The sequence below is a fragment of the Ambystoma mexicanum genome, chromosome 1p (genome assembly GCF_040938575.1).
Source record: "Ambystoma mexicanum isolate Mex_15411 chromosome 1p, UKY_AmexF1_1, whole genome shotgun sequence".
NCBI classification, from domain to species: domain Eukaryota; kingdom Metazoa; phylum Chordata; class Amphibia; order Caudata; family Ambystomatidae; genus Ambystoma; species Ambystoma mexicanum.
Genome location: NC_090921.1, coordinates 765224503 through 765245246, shown reverse-complemented (window position 1 = coordinate 765245246; position 20744 = coordinate 765224503). Strand labels below are relative to the sequence as shown.

Sequence of the window (20744 nt, the reverse complement as noted above, 5' to 3'; positions counted from 1 at the left end):
CTGGCAGCGGTTACAGAGCAAGACTCCCGTGTAAGCTGGTCAGTCAGCTGGATGGCCCAGAGAAGCTTCCGAAGGCTTACTGGCAGGAGATGGTGAAGATGCCGAGAATAGCTGTTCCCGCTATTCCAAGGGTCGAAGTACCAGTACAGGCCTTCTGGTTCGATCAAAGGTGAAAAGGGTTTCACAAGGCGACAGCAGTGCAGAGGAGAAGTCCTTCAGCGGGTCACCAGCAATTCCTCGGTCCAGCCTCTTGGTTGCAGGATACTTGGCTCCTGTATTCCTTCGTTCGTGAGAACTCAGGAGATCGACATGGTAGTGGTGTTTCCAGCCCCCTCTTATCCACAGTTCCCTTCGCGCCAAAACGGAGGGGACCCAATGGGAGATCCGCTCATCAACACTCACACCATTTGTGGACCAATCACGGACCACGGTGGTCCCAGGCATTCACACCACCTTAGACTCTCTGGCACCCAGGATGTGTATTGGGACCAGACATCCCAGCCCACATCCTGGAGGCACACACAAGACATGTAGAAGCCCACGAAAGCATCCGTGTTTCACGGGAAAGTACATGCCCAAATAAGGAAGGCCCCGGGTCGGCTCGACCTGGGGAAGGTGAAGGGAGCAAGACGGTCAGCGGACAGGACAAAGGAGCCTCGTGGTCTGGCCATTTTGGGAGCCAGGCCACCATTTTGGGTTAAGCGCGAGAAACGTGCTTAGAACGCCAAAAGGAGCTCAAAACACAAGAAACGATCGCTGCCACCATTCCCGTCCCTGAGTCACTTGCACCGATCAGATACAATCCTAAACGAGTATCTAGGGCCTGTAGAAGGCTAGAGACCCAATAGAGCTGTAACTTAGCTTACAGTGTCCTCTTGTGTCATGTTGCACGAAAGCCGCAACATGATAAAAGAAACTACGGGAAACAGCGTTCCCCGGTACTGACTGTCTTAAGGGCATGTCAGTTTCCCCGTAAGAAAGGAGCGAAAGCCCAGAGGAGTGCGGCAGAAGGCTGCACTTCTCTGGCAAAGTCAAGAACAAGGTGAAAAACAACAGCAAAAAGTTTAGGGGTTGCCACATGGAAGGAAAATTACCTACAATTACGAAATCTTTCCTAACACCATTGCTTGTGAGCGGAACGAAAAGTAGTGTTCTAAAAGATACAGTGGGCATGACCTATCTAATGGGCCCAAAAGACATAAAGAGTGGCCATGATTTAAGGTGTGCCACCTAGTGTGTCTCCAACAGAAACATATTGGGGAACATATATAGTGGACAGGTCCAAAGGCCATGGCCACTGGCCCCTAAAAATGCATGGTCTAACAAAACCCTAGAAATTCACTGAAAAAAACCTTAGTTAAGGTGCAGTGAAGTTGTGCAGATTTAACACAACAAAACCCTTGGTGAAATTCAGCGGGTGTGGAAAGTCATGACCAGCGTAACTCTGTACGTTCCCATTGCAAAACCTATGAACAAATACATATTATAAGAGAAGGGATTCACAATAACATACAAAACTGTATTATGGTACATCAACGGAAGCAAGTTAAGCTGGTCATGACATTCCACATCCGCTGAATTTCAAGGATGTTGTTGCATTAAATCTGCAGAACTTAACTAAGGTTTTTTGCAGTGAATATATAATATATAGGGGAGGGGAGGTTGCTGTATATACACACACAATTGGGGATTTCTAACTCCTTTACCTATTCAGTAGTGCCAGGCAGCAAAATACCACTGAAGTGGGGGGATGAATGGGCAGCAGTGTTTAGCAGTTCCAGAGGAAAGCATTGATGGGCAGTGTGGGGAGCTGGCAGACATTACTAGCATTTTGAGAAAGGTGGACTAGTGAATAATGTGAGGAGCTTACAGCAGTGACTAGCAGTTTGAGAAACCAGAGCTCCCAAAGTTCCCTTCCCCAGGCGTGAGAATGTTATAAATCCTGCCTTTTTCTTAGAATTCTCAGACTTGGAGTTTTCCTACATTTAAGATGGTAAAGACGATTCTACAAATCCCAGAATGCAAAGTGAACAATTCAGGCTTGGATGGCCATCTCATGTACGGCCGTGTCTAGACTCCCCCTCCCCCCTGACCCAGACCTGTTTCTTGGGATGGGCAAAGGGGGCGCGACCGCTGGGGAGCAGAGCTAAACAGCTCAGGCGGGAATCCAGGATCGACTCCACCCAGACTGGTGCCTCTGAGCTTGCAGAAGAAAAGGTTAAGCATTCCTTTGTTACAAAGGAATGCATATTCCGAACGTAGCCTCTGAGGTGTTCTGGTGACACACACCTTGTGCCTCACACTCTTTGTGTTGACAGCCTATCAAGTGAGGGGAATTTTAAAGTCATTGCTCATTTAACGAGACTTTCTTTTTACACAGCATGTTAAGAACTGAACATGGGACCTTTTTTATTCTGAAGGCCAGCATAAAGCATCAGTTAGCTGACCATCTACGAAGTCTTCCAAGAGAATGAACGTGTCACACAGAAAAGGTTTTATACTACGTTATTTATTTTCATGTTTTTCATTTAACACACCAACGCGTTTTTTTTGTATATTACTTTTTAGTTACAAATGGCGCATTCCTGGAAAGGTTAACTGTCATTTTCTTGCTTAAGCATTCAGTGGCTGCTTTGTGACATAGACTAATTGTATCCACTCTGCATCAAAGAACTTGACATTTCTTAACAAGCCAACCATTGCCTAGCGCACACACCAGATGGCACCTCAATGTGACTGGGCAAGACGATTAGGAAAGCAGGGTTCATTGTGTGTCACCATGCAGACTGTAGTCCATGGCAAATCAATGCAGTGATATGTGGGAAGCGATGATTTGTCTGCTGCACAAGTCACTACCCTGTTGGTTAATGGTGTCTATCCTCTATGTAAATGGAACATAGGCCTATTTTTGTCTGATGTGTCCCATGTCCATACAATAGCACACTGGAGCGTTTTGTGTATGTGGCTCTGAGGAGTATGCCATACTGTGCCCTCACTCAAACACATAAAGCAATCTAGGAAGTTGCTGCAAATTGTACGTCCACTAGGCCAAACGTCCTTTCTACACGCCACACCATGATTTTCACTAGCTGTAGGCCAGCACTAATAAGAAATACTCATAGCTCTCAACCTTTTGTGGCGCCAAGCAGGTTAAAAACACGCTTTTTTGGGGGTCCAGCGAGTGAGAGCCCATTGAAGTGAATGGGCCTCCAGGGGGCTTGGCGGGTGAGCCAGCTGATTGCAAGGCGGGTGACACCCACCAAAAAGCATGTCAGTTGAGAGCTTTGGATGCTAATGCCCACAGGTAGATAAAGTATGGGCCTGCTCTTTTTTGCAGATTTTGCCCCTGAGGCCTGTGGTGAGGAAGTAGTGGCTGGGGAACTGTGGATCCTTAACCATGCAATAGAAGCCGGTTCTGTTTAAAACGCTTCATCAGCTTATTTCTGGTCAGGCTAAAGTTTTCAAGAGGTACAATACTTTCTGTGTATCCTTTCTGTGCATTGTTTATTGGGTGTTTCTCGTACGGTATCCTTTCCTGTGATATAATTTCCTAGGGATGTTTCGGTTTTGGGGTTTGGGGGTTGGCCCATCCTCATCTAACATTCACCAGAAACAAGAAGCAAAAGAGCCCATGTACCCCATTTCAGTGGCGGAGGCTGCAGCCATTTTATACTCACATCCAAAAACGTTAGCTGTCCAAATGGGTATGTAGGGTTCCTGGTTACAAACAATGTTATTGTTAGGGTGAGTGTTGTGAACAATGAGGTGAGCATCAAGACATGTGTCTGTTATGTATTCAGCGATTGACACATACAACCCTTTCATCACAGAATTTTTCATCAAACATAGAGATCTCTGATCACTAGTATATTGTCAGGGTCATGGTCTGGTCCTCTCCCAGACTTACTGCATATAGACTGGCCCTGGAAGACATTTGATTGCAGGAGGGCGGTCGATCCCTTCCCCGCATGAAATATTTAAAGGGTGCCTCCAATCTGTTGGGACACTGTGAGTGCTGGTCAGAACCCCAGCTTATTAGCCCGAGCTCAAAAACACGGATCAAAGAAGCCCTCGTGCACAATGAAGCATTGATACTTCTTGTTGATATCACAAGTAATGAGAGTGGAAGGAAATACTCCGACCAGAAGCAGAGTCTTGGATATGAAAGCATCTTGGATGCGGTTTCACCAAAAGCATTCAGGGCTCCGGTTTGGCACGTTACCCTTGGCTGAATTACTACATCAATGAAACTGCGATTTCCCCCATAAATGCCCCTTGTGTGAAAACGAAACTGACAATGTAAAGCATGTTCTTCTATTTTGCCCTTCCCATCATACTATTATGACAAAATACCCACAACCATATATCTAGGCGCGGAGTAATCAGAGATATAAATAATGCTCTGGCACGGTGTGTTACCTCTAAAGATGATTTGGCATTGCACTCTATGATTTCATCATTCCATTAAAATTACATCACTACTGGCTATAGTATTTTTTATTACAAAAAAACACGTTTTTAACCTGTTCCATAGAGATTGTATATGAACACATGAATTTTTATGATTGTGGCAAATCTCTGTAGTTTTTATATGCTGTAATTTTGCTAAATGTATATGTTTTGATAATGTATTATGAAATAGTTTTTTGTGATTGTGACTTCTATTATTTTACTACTTTTATGGTCTGTTGACTGATATAAAGCCAAACTGACTGACTGACTGATATATTCCTGAAATGCTCTGTGATTTATTTCAAAGCAGACAGGAACACTCATTGGTGCTATTTGTCCCCTTTCCCACTCTCATAGAGGTATTTTGAAAGAGTACAATAGGAGTGTTCCGGACTGCCCATCTTGGAATAACAACCTTCTATCAGAAAATAATTCATATGGTTAGTCTAGTACTGAGTCTTGCGAAATACAAGTGAGGTGGTACAAACAGAACGCCTGCAACACAGGGCCAATGGTCAGTGGGCCCTCAGACCACGGAAGGCTGATCACACTGCAGGGTGCCAGTATTGACAGTTTGAAACTGCATCCAGAAAAGGCCTTCCCTAAGAGCAGGTGACAGAAGAACCATTTACTTGGGCAGCAACAGATGAGTTTCCACATTAGATTTCTTCTGTAAAGTACTTGAATCCAGCTTCATTCATATAGCAATGTATTGATATTTAGGAGGGGCTTTGTCCTGCGACACAGAGGTGTAGTTTGGGAGTGACGTGTGCCAGTCCCTGGGGGTGAGGGGTTATAGTAGGGAGGGCACATTTTAGTGTTTCGCCATGGGCACCAAGTTATCTAGAAACTGCCCTTCCCCCACCAAAGGCGCAAGCTGTGTGAGCGGACGAGAAACGAGCTGCAAAAGTGAACGAGCGGTTCTGGGTGGGTGGGGTTGGGGCTGGTGAGGCTGGGGGGAGCCACTGAATGTTGTCGAACCCGTACGAGGGCTTGTTTTTGTTGTAAAAGTCCAGTTTCATCCTGTGCGGCCTGAGGCGCCAGGTGTTTCACTGACAGCCCAGGTGGGCCGGGGGTTTCTACAGGGCCTATAAATAGCCCATAGCCCCGCTACCCCTTCCCACATCGCCACTGCCAGCACCTTTGTCTTGCCGACGCGACCTGGTAAGTTTATGACGTTCTTGTAACGGCAAATAACGCAGTGCTTTCGTGGTTTGCTTGTCCGTTATCAGTCAATGTCCCAGCATGCACGCGAACGTTGGTTTGACCGAGGGCCTCACTACTGAGGGGGGCGATTGGTGACCTACGCAGTTGGAAAACAGGGTGTCATTCAGACGCGGGACACTTACTGCGCCCACAGCCTGCATGGCTTCTTCTAAAAGGGGCCCCAACCAATGCCCTGGGAATCGGTCAGTATTGGAAGCTGTACTTTGTGTGGGGTGGAGGGGGGTCTTCCTGAGCCGAGGACCCTGTGACCCAGGACTCCGTGCTCTGGCCAAGGTTTGGGGAGGGCGGGCTCCTTTGAAGTTCACATGATACGTCATCTGTTCTATAAGGGGTAGAATTAATTGTGTGCACGCATATTTACATATCTTTAAGTGGAAAGAAGAAATTCGAAAAACTAAGCTTTAAAGGAAGGGTATTGTATGCCAGCCTGTATCAAAGGGGTGCATTCCCACGGGGGCCTGATTATAATAATTCCTGCGGAGCGAACATGTGTTTCTCGGCGTCGTCTTGTTCTAAGGTAGGGTGCGTTGCCCCTGAGCTATCCTCCCGAGTGGCGGGGTGCTTGGTCTCCGGCTCATTGAGCTGTCAGTATACTTGAGCTGTGATGATCACTCTCGCAGCCCTGGTCGAAGGATTTCACCCCAATACATCACCTTGGAACATGCGAGTATGCACCCTTGGACCGGGGAACACTTAACCTTTTACCTTCTAGGATTCTGGGTATTTGGTGGGGATTTAAATGGGTACACGTTGCTCGTGAGTGCTCCCCACAGGGCTGGGAGAAGCAAGGTTAACGCGGAGGGTTGGGCAGTGGCTGGAGTAAGGGAAGGGTGCGGTGTGGGGAGGAATTGGGGGTCTATCGGAGCTCACAGCAGAGCGGGTGCATGGGCGCTTCATCTTAGAGGGGGCAGTTAATCACTCCAATAGGGCACCGATGCTAAAGCAGAATGGGGCAACCTTTCAAAGGCTCCAAATTGCCCCAACAGAGGCCAATAGCAGGGGAATGGGTGGGAGAGAGTAGAGTGTGTATTGGTCCAACCAATGCAGGATGCCCTGCGACTGCACTATGCAGTACAAGTAGCAGCAGGGGCAGCAGGACCTGCTTTAGGTCTGAGTGGCCTTGGTGGTCACCCGGCTGCCATATTATCCCCCCCCTGCTCCCGCCACGCCAGCTCGGAGGAACATTTCAAGCGCTGACCCAAACTTGCGTGGTGGATGAAAGCGTGAAAGCGACCTAGCTGGCACTGGGCGCTCTGGCACAGAGCTGGGCGCTTTTCCTTACAATAGGATGCTGATGCTAAACCAGCACGGGCCAGCATTTGGAAGGACTAGCAGGCGGTTGGCGGGGCGGCTCAGGACTAGAAGACTTTTGGAGGGACGGCACACGGCTGATAGTGTTCTGAAGAAGGCATTGGATGGTGAAAGGGGGTGGTATATTGCGGGGTTTTTGGCGCATTCTGAATTTGACAAGTGGAGAGAGTGGTGTGTGCTTTTGGAAGAGTAGATGTGTCAAGACGGCAGTATGGTTTGGGGTGGACAGAGGCGGTGTGCCCTTTTAGAAGGGGGCAAGTGACCAGGCTATAGGAATAAGTGGCGGGAAACATGTTCAGAAATGATGACGGGACTCCTAGAGATGGGTAGCGCTCGGAACGTGGGTATGTGTGCCAGAGAGTGGGTGGGTATACAAGTGTGCAAATGTGGTCAGGGCACAAGTCGACGCAGCACGCAGGAGGACACCGCCCCTCAATGTGTGTTTTTAAGGAAATCGCCCCCCCCCCCCCCCAAGTGAAGTACACAGTCCCACGCCAGGTTGGGTGGCTGTGAGGCCAGAAATGGAGCCACAAGACCAGGGATGGCCTTAGAGGTGGCAGCGCCCTGGACGAATTGGCACCCTCCCCTCCTCGCATGCCCCTGGCCAGCAGGGGGCGGGGGCAGGATGTGCCACTTTTGTTTTTTAACCAGGAGAATGTTGTGAATAGGGCGCATCAGCACCCGATTGTTATTAAATGCGCTCCACCTCGAGTGCATTTAATAACATACGGGCACCTGCTGCGCCTTCTCCCACAACGCCAGCTTGGGAAAGCCCTTGATAGACTCCCACGAGCTGGCGTGGCGGGGGCTAATGGTGCCCTGAGCGGGCGTGGCGCCCCGGGCGGTCCCCCGAGCCGACCCCCCGCCCCCCACCCAGGCCTGCTCTGCACAAGAACACACATCTCTTATCACGCAGCCGTAAAGCATCGAAGCTTGACATTCTGTTATACAGAACATGTTTGTTGCTGGTTCTTTGACATAAAAGGTGCACAACTTTTGACCTTAACCAGCAGCCATGCATAGGAAAAACGGTTCTCTTGGCAAATGCTCATTTCTCTTGTGCACTTTCTTCAGGTGGAAAATACAAATCGAATGACCTTTGCATGTTTCACTTTCGGATGGTCGCCTCCTTTCACGTCATTTCCTGCTGCTCATGTCAGTCCATACAACTTTTTTGTTTGTTTTAGTTAAGCTCTGCATGGGGTGCTGGGCGCATGTTGTATTGGAAGAGCATGGGGTTGGGGGGCAGATGAAGAGCGGAGAAAGAGCAGGACTGTGAAGCAGGGGGCTGCAGGGGGAACGAGGGGGTTGACATATTTGAAGTGAGGTGACACAGCTGTGAGGGCACGGCAGGCAGAATTCGGTGCAGAGTTGCAAGCCTTGTGGCTAGAGTGCCACGTGTTGTATTAACCGCTCTTGTGAGCGCGTAACAACATTTTAAGGCTTTTTTCATGCTGGCACACGTCACATCCGGGGGCCAAATTACAGAAATGTTGTACCATTGCAAGTCGCGTTTTTCCCTGTATTGGGACCAGGGCAAATGTTGCCCTGGTGAGAAAGTGCATTCAAGGCATATGGCTGTGTGTTTTTGTGCTGGAAGTGGGGGAGCACAAAAAGGACTATTTCCCCTCTCCCTTTTGCGTCAGTGGGCCTGGGCACCAACCCAGGTCGATCAGCACCCCATATCTTCAAGGAACCCAATCCTGGCAAATTGCATGACAAGAAAAGAGCATTTTGGGAACATAAGAATGACCGCATAATTGTATATTTGAAATGTTCATCGAAAAATATAGGTGTGGTGGGTAAGTGTTTATAATTGGTAGGGGCTAATCAAGGCGGCAAAGGTTTGGGGGGACTCGCCATCCCAAATAACAACATAGAACCAGTGATGGCAGTTGGGTTCTCAGTCTCTCCCAAGACCCAAACTCCTTTGAGCAGCTTGTTAATGTGGCGTGAGGCTTGAGCTGTCGTGGCACGGAGCTCCTAAAGTGTGTATTCAGTCTCACTCACTGAAGTTCTGCGTGTGGGTGACAGAGGGAGCCCCGGTTTGAGGGCAGATCTTGAAGACTGCTGGCGTGCGTTTGTGCCGCCGTGGCATGGCGCACCACCGCATGGCTCTGTCTTGTTCTGGTCCGTTCTCTACCCTCTGAAGCATCTGCACTAACCCTAATTACCGGCCAGCTGTTGAAAGACTGGTGCGCGAGGAGCCGGCAGTTTGAACTGTTCTTGGAAAGGAAGACCTCCTGAAGGAGGCACACCGGTTGGGGATGGAAGGCGCGTTCCACCCAGGCACTGTGGCAGCACAGGGTGTGGCTGGGGCAGAGGCAGCCTCATGCTTGCCAGGCTGCCGCTTAGGCAGAAGAAAATTCAGAAATGGGGACCGAGTTTTCCATTTCGAATCCAAATATATTCCTTCTTTCAAGAGTAGTACAATATATATCCCCCACAAAAAAGTACCAGTGCAATACAAATAAAATATACCCCTCCCCCAGCACCCAAAATATGGCATGGAGCGAGGGAGATTCGTAACCTATCAAACTTTAGTTTCCATCCCCTTCCATAGCTTTCTGTAAGAGGTGATGAGGCCAGATACATGTGAGCTAAGCAGCTGCCCCGCAGAAATGGACTGGAAGACCTGGGCATCAGTGACAGGCACATAGGACAGGAAGCTAAACGTGAAGAGAACAGAACAACGTAGATGAATGGATGTAAAAGTGGGCCAATACCCAAGCCCTAGACCTGGACACACCATAGAAAACAGCAGAAGTGCATTTCAAAAATCAGATCGTTGTCACTGAAGAACAGCCCCTGTAATAGTCCAAAATAAGTGTGATAAAAAGCGGGTCATCCACGGTGGTTATGGCTAGTGTAAGGTTACAGAGGATGGAACAAAAAACGGTAAAGTGGAAGGCAGAAGTGGGCCTCCTTCTGATGTCCCCGTAACATTGTACGGAACCCGAGACCCGAACTCTGAGAGTAAAGAACATTCTGGGCCCTCTTTATGGCATTTTCGGTAAAGAGACGAGGACAGAGTACAATACCTAATCCCCCACACTAGCGTGAGAAGGGTGTTTAGATTCTATAAAAGACAAGGAGGCGAGTATTATGCATTCACAATCTTTACTCTGAACCACAGCAGCAAAGAATAAAAAAACTTTGTAAAACGACATTTTTTCCAAATAAACACAACATTATGAACAATACAATGGGAAACATCCCAGTCCAACATGGTGGGCAGGTCATGCCCTGGAGGTAGCCAATGGGCTGCGAGCCAGTCCCACATAGGTCCATTCCTTTAGCAACTCCTCCTCTTTCTGTCGCTGATCCTTTTCACACGCCCACCAAACATTTTCTCCAAGCAGAACGAAGAACAAACTCCCATGGAAAAGTCGGAACTGAAACCTTCTGCAACTTGGAGCTGAACATTCCGTTTCTTCCTGTGTCGAAGATATCAACCGAAAGCTGAAACAACAACCAAACACCAGTAAGGGTCTTTTATAGAATCTAAACCCCCTTCTCACGCTAGTGTGGGGGATTAAGTATTTTATGGCAAGACAGGAGGCTCATATTATGCAAGTTCAAAGCCCTTGCATTACACTCACAGCTACATGAGCAATACATTTATGGTAAAATGTCTTAAAAGTTGACTCCCTGGACAAGTCAGCTGCTTTTAAAATCTGTTCCAAACTACCCCCCAGAAAGGCTGCTTTAGAGGCCATAGCGCCCCGGACTGAGTGGGGACCAAAAGAGGATGTGTCAACCCGCGCGTCCCGCATAACCCACTTGATCCATCTGGCCAAAGTAGAAGGGGAGACTGGCTTATGGGGTTTCCTGTAGGAAATCAGCAGCTAAGAGGTATTAGGAGGCCTAAAACCTTCAGTTTTAAACTCAAGACATTTCAAACAGTTGACCACACAATATTTCCAATCTTCAGGAAAAGCTGGATAGGATATTGAGGAAGTCAAGCATTTAGTCCTTCGTGAGATAAAGAAAGTAACACCTTGAGGGGTGAACATCTTATTATCCACATCCAGAGCTCTGATATCAGACACCCTCTTAATAGACACCAGACATAGTAACATAGCAAGTTTGGAAAATAACTTCTGCAGGGACAAATCTTCATTAGGAGGCCAGGACCTGAAGAGCTGAAGTACCATATTAACGTCCCAAAGAACCGAATACTTCGGTTTTGGTGGAACCTTAATACGAATAGATTTGAGGGCCCTACGCACCAAAAAGTGCCTACCCACTGGTTCTCCCTTAACCAAAAGGCGACCGGCTGAAATAGCTGACCGAAACCCATTAACAGTCCTGTAGGCTTTCCCTTCCTTAAACAACTCTACTAGAAAATTAAGCACTTCTACATGAGAGGCAGAAACGGGATTGAGGTGCCTAGCCACACACCAGCTAACCCAGCGGTTCCACGCTGAGGAATACCCAGACTTAGTAGAGGGTGCCCAGGAGTCCCTGATGACCGACATGGAGTCTTGTGAAAGTCCTCTGAAGCACCAGGAAGAGCTGAAATCTTCCAAGCCATAAGGACAAGGTGTCCCTGCAGGGCCAACTCGTGAGGGAGACCCCCCCGATCCACCAGCAACTATGGATCAAGAGGGAGAAGACGGGGAATATCTACCACCAATTCCAGGAGGGCCAGGAACCAAACCTGAGAGGGCCGAAAGGGGGTAACCAGAACCAGAGATACCGCTTGTGTGAGAACTTGTACCAAAACCCGAGCTATCATGGCAAAGGGAGGAAAGGCATACCCCAACTGACCCGACCAATCCTGTAGGAAAGCGTCGGTGGCCATAGCTAACGGATCTGGTCTCCAACTGTAAAATCTGGGAACTTAACAATTTAGTCTCGAGGCAAACAAGTCTATTGCCAGGGGACCCCAGAGGGACGCTATGCGGGCAAAGAGAGACCTGTTCAACATCCAATCGCTCCTGTCTTGCAGGTGCCTGGAGTTCTAATCTGCAACCTCGTTGCTGACTCCTGGGAGGTATTCTGCTTTCAATAGAATATCCCCGTCGAGGCAAAAGTGCCAAAACTCTCTTGCCAAATCCGCCAGGGCTTTGGACCTGGTGTCCCCCAGGGGATTGATGTACCTCACCGCAGAGATGTTGTCCATGCAGAGGAGAACACAACAATTCCCCTGATCCTTGAGGAGACTTCGAACAGCAAAGGACCCCGCTAACATCTCTAGACAATTGATATGTAGTTGTTTCTCTGACACCGACCATTTCCCCCCTGTGGAGACCTGACCCAATCTGGCTCCCCAACCCGCTCTGCTTGCATCTGACTCCAGAATGACATCCGGAGATGGCCCAAATATTGCCTTGCCATTCCATGCCTCCATGTGCCTGAGCCACCACAGGAGTTCCAACCAGGCCTCTGGAGGCAATTCCACCATCTGGGAGTAAGAGAGACACTTGCGCAAAGGCTTGGCTTTCAGGCGCTGTAGCGCTCTGTAATGTAGGGGAGCAGGGAAGATAGCTTGAATGGATGCAGACAGCATTCCCACAACCCTGTCTAACTGCCTGAGCGAGATCCTCCCTCTCCTGAGGAGCAGACAAATCTCCTTCTTTATCTTGGAAAGTCTGTTGTCCGGGAGAAGAAGGATTTGAATCTATATTGAAGCCCAGAAATTGGATACATTGTGTAGGCTTCAATATGGATTTTTTGACATTTATCACAAAACCTAGATCCTGTAAAAGGGCCATAGTGAATTTCAGATGAGAACACAGAGTTTGATAATTCTGGGCTAGCAGAAGCATGTCGTCCAGATAAATTATGATCCGGTTCCCCCTGGATCTGAGGAGAGACATCACAGGCCGCATGAGCTTGGTGAAACACCATGGGGCCGAGGACAGACCAAACGGAAGGGATACAAACTGCCACATTCGACCCCCCCCCCATTGAAACTGAAGAAACTCCTGATGTGGGGAAAGGCAGGAACCACTAGGTAAGCGTCCTTGAGGTCTAATTTGACCATCCAGTCCGCCGGGAGAAGGATGTCCCTGATCAAATGAATTCCATCCATCTTGAAGTGGTGATATACCACAAAAGAGTTGAGGGCTTTCAGATTGATTACTGGGTGAAACCCCTGGTCCGGCTTCGGGACTAGGAAAATGGTACTCAGAAACTGAGAGGCCCTGTAAGAGGCCGGGACTACCGCCCCCTTGGAGATGAGATCCCTTACTTCCACATCTATGAGGAATTGTTTGACCTCGTCGAACACCAAAGGAAGGGAAAAAGACAACTGGCAAGGAGGGGCATAAAATTCTATCTGATAACCTTGAACAGTTTGTAACACCCAAGGATCCGAAGTGAGGGCCTCCCACTGTGGAAGAAACCTGGCTAGTCTGCCCCCTAGACTTTTGAGGGAAAACACTTTTAACACCTGAGAAAGTACCTGATGGCCCTCTTGATCTTCCGGCGCCTCTGCCGGCACGTCCTGTCCAACTCGAGTTTTGTTGAGGTTAAAACTGGTGTGTGCTCCTCGAGCAGAGACGGGATTGTATGCGCCACGGGCCCAAACTGGCGGGGACGGGGGGAGCCCTGGGTAAAGCGGCCAGAGGAGCGGGCCCTACCTCGTCCAGTCTTGTTAAAAACCTTTGGGGCAAATACCTTTTTTATATTAGTCTGCGCCTTGTCCAGCGCCGTAAAAGTATGAACATATGCTGACAAACCCTTGAGGAAAGAATCCCCAAACAAATTACCTTGAGCCGAAGGGCCCCCTTCCCTCTCTGACATGTCCGCCAGTTTAGAATCCAACCTCATTAATAAAGATTTCCTCCTTTCCCTACATATGGAGGCATTAGCGTTGCCGAGCAGGCAAACAGTTCATTGGATCCACCCCCTTAATGCATTAACATCTACCGGGGTATTAGAGGACGCCGCCTCTTCTGCCATTTCAAAAATCTGCGTGACTGGACCCAGGATGTCCAACAGTCTGTCTTGACAGCTACGCCACGCTTTATCGACCTCCTTCTTGGGGTCTTTCCCCTTCTGGGAAAGAAAAGCCGCCATAGATTGGTCTATCTCTGGCGCTAAAGCCACCTTGTCGGCGAGCATAGGTCTGGGACATTCCGACCGTAACTTATTACGTTCCTCTTTGGGCATAGGGTGCCTGATCCAGAACTTGAGAAAAGAGGAAACCTCTTCAGAGGGCTGCCACTCGGCTGACCTGGGGTGTTGTATCAGGGTAGGATCAAAGAAAGGCACTCCACTAACATCAAGTAGGGGACCCTCCTGAGGGGCCACTGAGGTCACCTTCCTTTTCCGCCTCTTAGGGGAAGAATCAGAATCATCTGAACTCTCTGAGGATGAGACAGCAATAGGGGGCTCCACCAGCGCAAAAGGTGCGGGGGCTTGCCATGGGGTGGAAGAGATAGGTTGACGGGACTCTTCCCACCCACGATTTAAGTTTCTCTTAGCGGAAGATACAGGTGATATGGCCATAGGGGGACTGAGTTGTCCCTGGATATGTTTAGTTTTGGCCGTACACTTTTTAGGGGCCTGGGTTGCAACAGATGGGGTAGCATTTTGGGAGGGATGGAAATTCGCAATGCAGGTAATTAACCTGTCAAAAGCTGATGCCAAGGTGTTATTCAAACCTGTTAAGGCTGAGTCCAGAGAGGACTGAATAGCTTGCACCACTGAAGGCTGGGCATGACCGGCTTGATCCCCCATATTTTCTCCCTACTTATCACTTTTTTTGGCAGTAAGCACTTGAGTGCTGGCATCTGCAGATGAGGGAAGCACCCCCTTATCCATGACAGCACGTCAACAATTTCTCTTCGTAAAATATATATATTAATATTTGTATCAACAACAGGAGGCGCAATGCTGCAACAACTGTAGCCGAGCAGGCTGAAACCTCTCAATTCATGAGGGTGCAAAAAACCTTTAGGGAAGGGCCACCTAGGCAGTACACAGGCAATGCCTGTAGTTCAACAGACAAATCACGTGAGCAGCGTGTGAGGGCAATGAAACATAACAGAATTTTTATACATAAACACTTTCTAATTATTTTCCAATAAAGACAATGTAAATGGGAACATTTTTCACATATATAAAAATCAGGCGGAGAGCAGGCTCGAATCGCTACCTTGTCTATGTAAATCAGCACATTTAATGCGTGTGCCAGAGAACTTCCTTCAACAGACACGCGTCGCCAGTCAGAATGTAAATCTCCTGACCTGGCCGATGTGCGCAACAACAAAGGAGAAAGCCGTGGCCCTGCACTGGGCGCGAGTGTAAAATGAACGCCGAAGCATTCGCAATTGTAACAATGAAAGTTCAAAGAAAGTTTAACAATGAACGCGCGAAGCCTTCAGGCTGCACGCAACCCCTCAGTGTAACAGAGCGGGCTTAATGAGCTAATGCCACGCTCGTGAGGGAATTAGGCATGAAGCACAATCACCTCAGGAGGCGAACGCGGGCCAAAATAAACAAACGCTCCGCTCGCCTGCCTGAGGAATAATGAACAACAGTAACAATATAATTTAACATGAAAAGAAACACGTTCCCCCGAACGCTGTTTCTTGCAATGACAACGACCAAGTGTTACAAAGTATAACACTTCCAATACACAGTCTAAGAAAAAAACAGAGGTGTGACTTAGCTGTGGGTCAGCAGCAAAGAAAGAGGAGGAGTTGCTAAAGGAATGGACCTATATGGGACTGGCTTGCAGCCCATTGGCTACCTCCGGGGCATGACCTGCCCACCATGTTGGATTGGGATGTTTCCCATTGTATTGTTCATAACGTTGTGTTTATTTGGAAAAAAATTTGTTTTACAAAGTTTTTTTATTGTTTGCTGCTGTGGTTCAGAGTAAAGATTGTGAATGCATAATATGAGCCTCCTGTTTTGCCATAGAATCCGCTTCATCTCCTAACCCCGTTCTGTGCAGAAAATGTGACTGCATCTCACCTACTTTTCAAAAACTGGTTTCTCACGTGGGTCTATGTTTACATGTTATCATGATTGCACTTTGTTTTTAAAAAATATTTTGTTCTGCGCCTTTGTCGAAAGGTGCTCTATAAATCCTATACAATGATGTGAAGGGGCAGAGAGGCAGGAATAGCCAGGGCTTTTAGCGGACCCGGCAGTCTCCCGAAACTTCTATGGAGCCAGGGCTCCCACCCTCCACTTGGCAATGGAATTTAATCTATTTTCAATACATTTTTATAATTCCCACTAAACGGCAGGGATTCGAACATGACCTGGGCCCCCAGACAAGCCAGTGTCACCTCCACTGCGCTATTTGATAGGCGTTGAAGTGTCTTTCTTTCATTCAATGGACTGCTTGCCACAAATAGCCCATGTGGCAAGCAGTCTATTGAATGAAACAAAAGCAATCCAGCACCAGCCAAATAGCACAGAGTTGTGCAATGTCGTTGGTGTTGGATTTCTTGTGTTTCATTGAATACACTGCTTGCCACATAGTTACAGGCTTTATGTGGCAAGCACTCTACTGAATGAAACAAAAGAATCCCACCCCTTACTTAGTAGTGAAATAGGCAGTACCACTGCCTGGTCACCAACAGGTCTCTGGTTCGGATCCCCAGCATGCGAAATGACAAAACAATCTCTTTTCTTGCTGCTGCGAGTGGTAGGTGATTACATTTCACATGTATTTAAATGACCACCATTAGTGTGTCATTGTCCCCCGCAGCATGCACTTTCATGCAGTCGCCCCTTCGGAGGCTACATGTAACTGCATGCTGTGGGGACAATGACACACAATACTGGTCATTTGAATGCATTTCTTTAAGCTCCATCTACTATTTTCATGACGTGCACAGCACACATCAGGCCGTTCCCATCATTTAGACCCCCCTCCTTATTACAGCAGCTGCTTCCCCCATTCGAATTCTCACCCCACTTAAAGCCCTGGGAATAACAGTTGATAATGCAAATTATGCACCTCTGGTGTCTGGCACTCCCAATTGTTTTGGGTCACTGGTGTTTATAGAAACAAATCACGGAAACATAGGGCTATCCTGGATCCCGTGCCTTTTAAGCACCCGCTGCTCCAAACAATGAAAACGAAGCAGAGGAGCCTGGACATGCAAGCCTTGATGGCCAAGGTCCTTTCTGTGCATGTTAAATGGACCCCAGAAAGTTCCAGGAGCCGAGAACACACCAGACTGTAAGGAGAAAAAAGAGCTGGAATTCAGAAGAAAGGAGAGCCAAAGAGCTGGAATTCAGGTGAAGGGAGAGCGAAAGAGCTGGAATTCAGATGAAGGAAGAGCCAACGAGCTCGAATTCAGATGAAGGAAGAGCCAAAGAGCTGGAATTCAGATGAAGGAAGAGCCAACGAGCTGGAATCCAGATGAAGGGAGGACCAACAAGCTGGAATTCAGATGAAGGAAGAGCCAAAGAGCTTGAATACAGATGAAGGGAAAGTGAAAGATCTGAAATTCAGATGAAGGGAGAGCGAACGAGCTGGAATTCAGATGAAGGGAGGGCCAAAAAGCTGGAATTCAGATGAAGGGAGAGCCAAAGAGCTGGAATTCAGATGAAGGGAGAGCCAAAGAGCTGGAATTCAGATGAAGGGAGGGCCAACAAGCTGGAATTCAGATGAAGGGAGAGCCAAAGAGCTGGAATTCAGATGAAGGAAGAGCCAAAGAGCTGGAATTCAAATGAAGGAAGAGCCAAAGAGCTGGAATTCAGATGAAGGGAGAGCCAAAGAGCTTGAATTCATAGGAAGGGAGAGCGAAAGATCTGGAATTCAGATGAAGGGAGAGTGAAAGATCTAGAATTCAGATGAGGGGAGAACAAAGAGCTTGAATTCAAATGAAGGGAGAGCAAAAGAAATGGAATTCAGTTGAAGGTAATTAAGTAAATGTTCAATAATTTGAGCAAAAGTAATGGTTAGAAGTGAGCGCCCCGCTCTCCTCATCTTGGACCGAGTGGCGGGACTCTCTTACCCCCACGTTGGATCAATCCTCCCAATCTGCTCTGCCTGACATTCCCATAGTGCACAGACAGCTCTGCTGGTCAGCCCAGGGACACTTGCATGATACTATGGCTGCAGGGGGATAGCTCACACTTGTTGAGATGGGGGTCCAGAAAGTCAGAGAGCAGAATTACGTACTAGGGATCCAATATTTGCCATATCCAAATGCAATGAATGAGGAATTCCACTGAAATGCTTATCTATTTCTTAATGACTTTAAGCGTGTTAGTTGTGCTCTGCCGTGACACCATCTGAGCTCTTTATCAACCAGTACTTGACGGACAAAGAAATCCACAATGCTGATACATTGTTTTTGCAATCTGCTTGTTTTCAGATCTAAATCTAAGCCAGCATGTCTTTGGAGCAGGTGGTTGTGCACATTATCAAGACGTTCAAGAAGCACTCTGGTGCTGATGGCGACGCCGGTGAACTCAATCAGGCTGAGCTTGCCAAGCTTGTCAAAGAAGAGTTCCCGATTCTTTGTGTGAGTATACCCATTGCATGTACATGTGAACTAACCATGAAACCCAGCCGCTTGCTTCTGGAGCCAAACGACCCAAGACAGACGTTTATTTGCAAGGCTGCCAGGACAACTATATACCTGGTTTCACGCTTATTGGGGATCATCAGTGCAGTATAGTCCTGAAAGCCTTGTGGTTGGAGCACAGAGCCTTGCTGTTCTGGCTCAGAACTGGAGGTGAACTTCCAGCGATGGCTACTAGGTGGCGTTGTGGAATGTGTGACTTGGCTCAAATGGACTTTCCTATTTTCACATTTCAGGTGGAAGGGTTTTTTCAAACCTTTTTAAACCCGCCATAACTTTCTTGGTGTTGTGTAAACATGGCTAAATGCACCAAGCAGAAAGCTGTTAGGAAAATACTGCACTGATGATCCCTAATAAGGGTGAAACTAGGTACATAGTTGTCCTGGCAGCCTTGCAAATGTCCGTCTTGGGTTGATTAAGCTATGTATAATGTAGAATTGTCCTCTTAGACAAAGACAGTTTCCTGGAGAAAAAGGTTTGCATTTGAGCTCATTTGCATACCCACAATGCCTTGCTGTTGTGGCTCAGAACCGGAGGTGAACTTCCAGCAATGGCTACTACGTGGCGTTGTGGAATGTGTGACTTGGCTCAAATGGACTTTCCTATATAAATATATATATTGAACTTGAGTTGCACTCCCAGTCTGGATATTGCAGTGTAACAGCCGATGGTCCAAGAAAAACAGCACCATAGGACATCCAGTGAAGTTAAAATCTTAATAGTTATTAGAATTAACATTGTTAAAAAGTTACTGTTTAGCTCCAAACAGTGTCGGGAGACAGCCACAAAAAAGCTGACGCGTTTTGCGACACGTAGTCGCTTGATCACACACATATATATATATATTTGTTTTAATGGTCCATCTGCCGTCTTTTAAATGATTGCACAAATGTACCACCAACATGTTCCACTGTTAGTCTGCCTCCACTGCTTACCCCCACTTGCTCATTCCCACCACATGTTTCTATGCCAGAGGCGAGGTATCATTTTTACTTTGCCATCACCATCAATTTTCTGCATCTTGTGTCCCTATCCATGTTCTCCCAGTGTCCTGAGGCCTTCCTTGGCAATCCCTTATTGTCCGCTGGCTGACCTGCTGGCAGGTCTTTATGCCACCTGAGGTCACGTATGGTGCCTGATGCTCCTTATCAGAGCTGGTTGTTGACAACCCCTGATTGTCCACTGCCCCTTCATCTGGTTGTATACTAATTGACCTTTTCACAATTGACCTCGGGAGAATTGACCTCGAGAGAATTGACCTAATTTAGAAGGTCAATTAGGACATATATGCAGGGGGAAACCCCCCTGCAATTCCCCACCCAATCCAAAACCCCCTGGACCCCCCATCCAATCCCCTTGTATTATTTATAATCTAAAACCAACCCAATACAAATATAAAATAACTAAAATAATATAAAGGTCAATTGTGCAGAAGGTCAATTAGGACCACTATAATTAGGTCAATTGTGCAAAAGGTCAATTGTAAAAGGTCAATTTGCGTAATACCCTTCAATCCAGCATTTCTATGATATTGTAGGTAAAACTGGGACATTTTATGCACAAGGCAGAGGGTCTATGTCAGTAGGGCTGGTCCTATCAGCTTTTCGGATGCATCTTGCTATTGGGGGAAGTCTGTAATGTCAGGCGTTGTCCAAGAGGGATTAAGGGAAGAAAGAAGATGGCGGCCTATTGATCTGTTGGCTGTCTGGTTGTGGGAGGCAAAAGAATTGCTCAGTGGTCTGTGTGTGGAATCCGTACTTCACCTCCACTTACATGCTGTGTTCCTCTCCTCCGTGCAGGGCAAGGGCAAAGACGAGGCAGCACTCAAAGAAGTGATGAAGCTGATGGACCTTGACGGCGACAAGAGTGTCTCTTTCAAGGAGTTTGCCTTTTTCATTGCTCTTCTCAGCATGGAACTAGAAGAAGAAGATATATGTTAGATGCTTTCCTCGTATATTACAAGATTTCGCAACGTCTCACGCTTCTGGTTAGCGCTTGAATAAAAGATTTAATTTTCTAACTATTTTGTGCCATTTCTTATTTCTTATCAGGCAAAATAATGTGCTCACCTTTGAATTTTTTTTATTTTTTATTAAAGGATTGCTCTGATAACCACAACAATGGAATGAAGGTATACTTTAATGCTCACCACCAGAGTGTCTTAGATCTGAGCACGCGGCAGCCGCCCACGGTTTCCAATGTTTCCAAAGGAGAGATCTGATGTGTTTTTAAGATGTAGCACCA

General features: G+C 47.5%; 1 protein-coding gene across 1 annotated transcript; it reads left to right on the top strand.

The window, feature by feature from the left end:
* Positions 1 to 5473: 5473 nt before the first annotated feature.
* LOC138564298 (protein S100-A4-like) lies at positions 5474 to 20520 on the top strand. The gene is made up of 3 exons (XM_069642902.1): positions 5474 to 5616; positions 18291 to 18440; positions 20300 to 20520. Exons 2-3 carry the CDS (start codon positions 18309 to 18311, stop codon positions 20438 to 20440), a joined length of 273 nt encoding a protein of 90 aa, XP_069499003.1. The 5' UTR covers positions 5474 to 5616; positions 18291 to 18308; the 3' UTR covers positions 20441 to 20520.
* Positions 20521 to 20744: the final 224 nt, after the last annotated feature.

Coding starts and splice junctions, on each gene's coding strand:
- LOC138564298 (XM_069642902.1), top strand. CDS start 18,309: ATGTCTTTGGAGCAGGTGGTTGTGCACATTATCAAGACGTTCAAGAAG. Junction 18,441..20,299: donor AAGAGTTCCCGATTCTTTGT/GTGAGTATACCC, acceptor TCCTCCGTGCAG/GGCAAGGGCAAAGACGAGGC.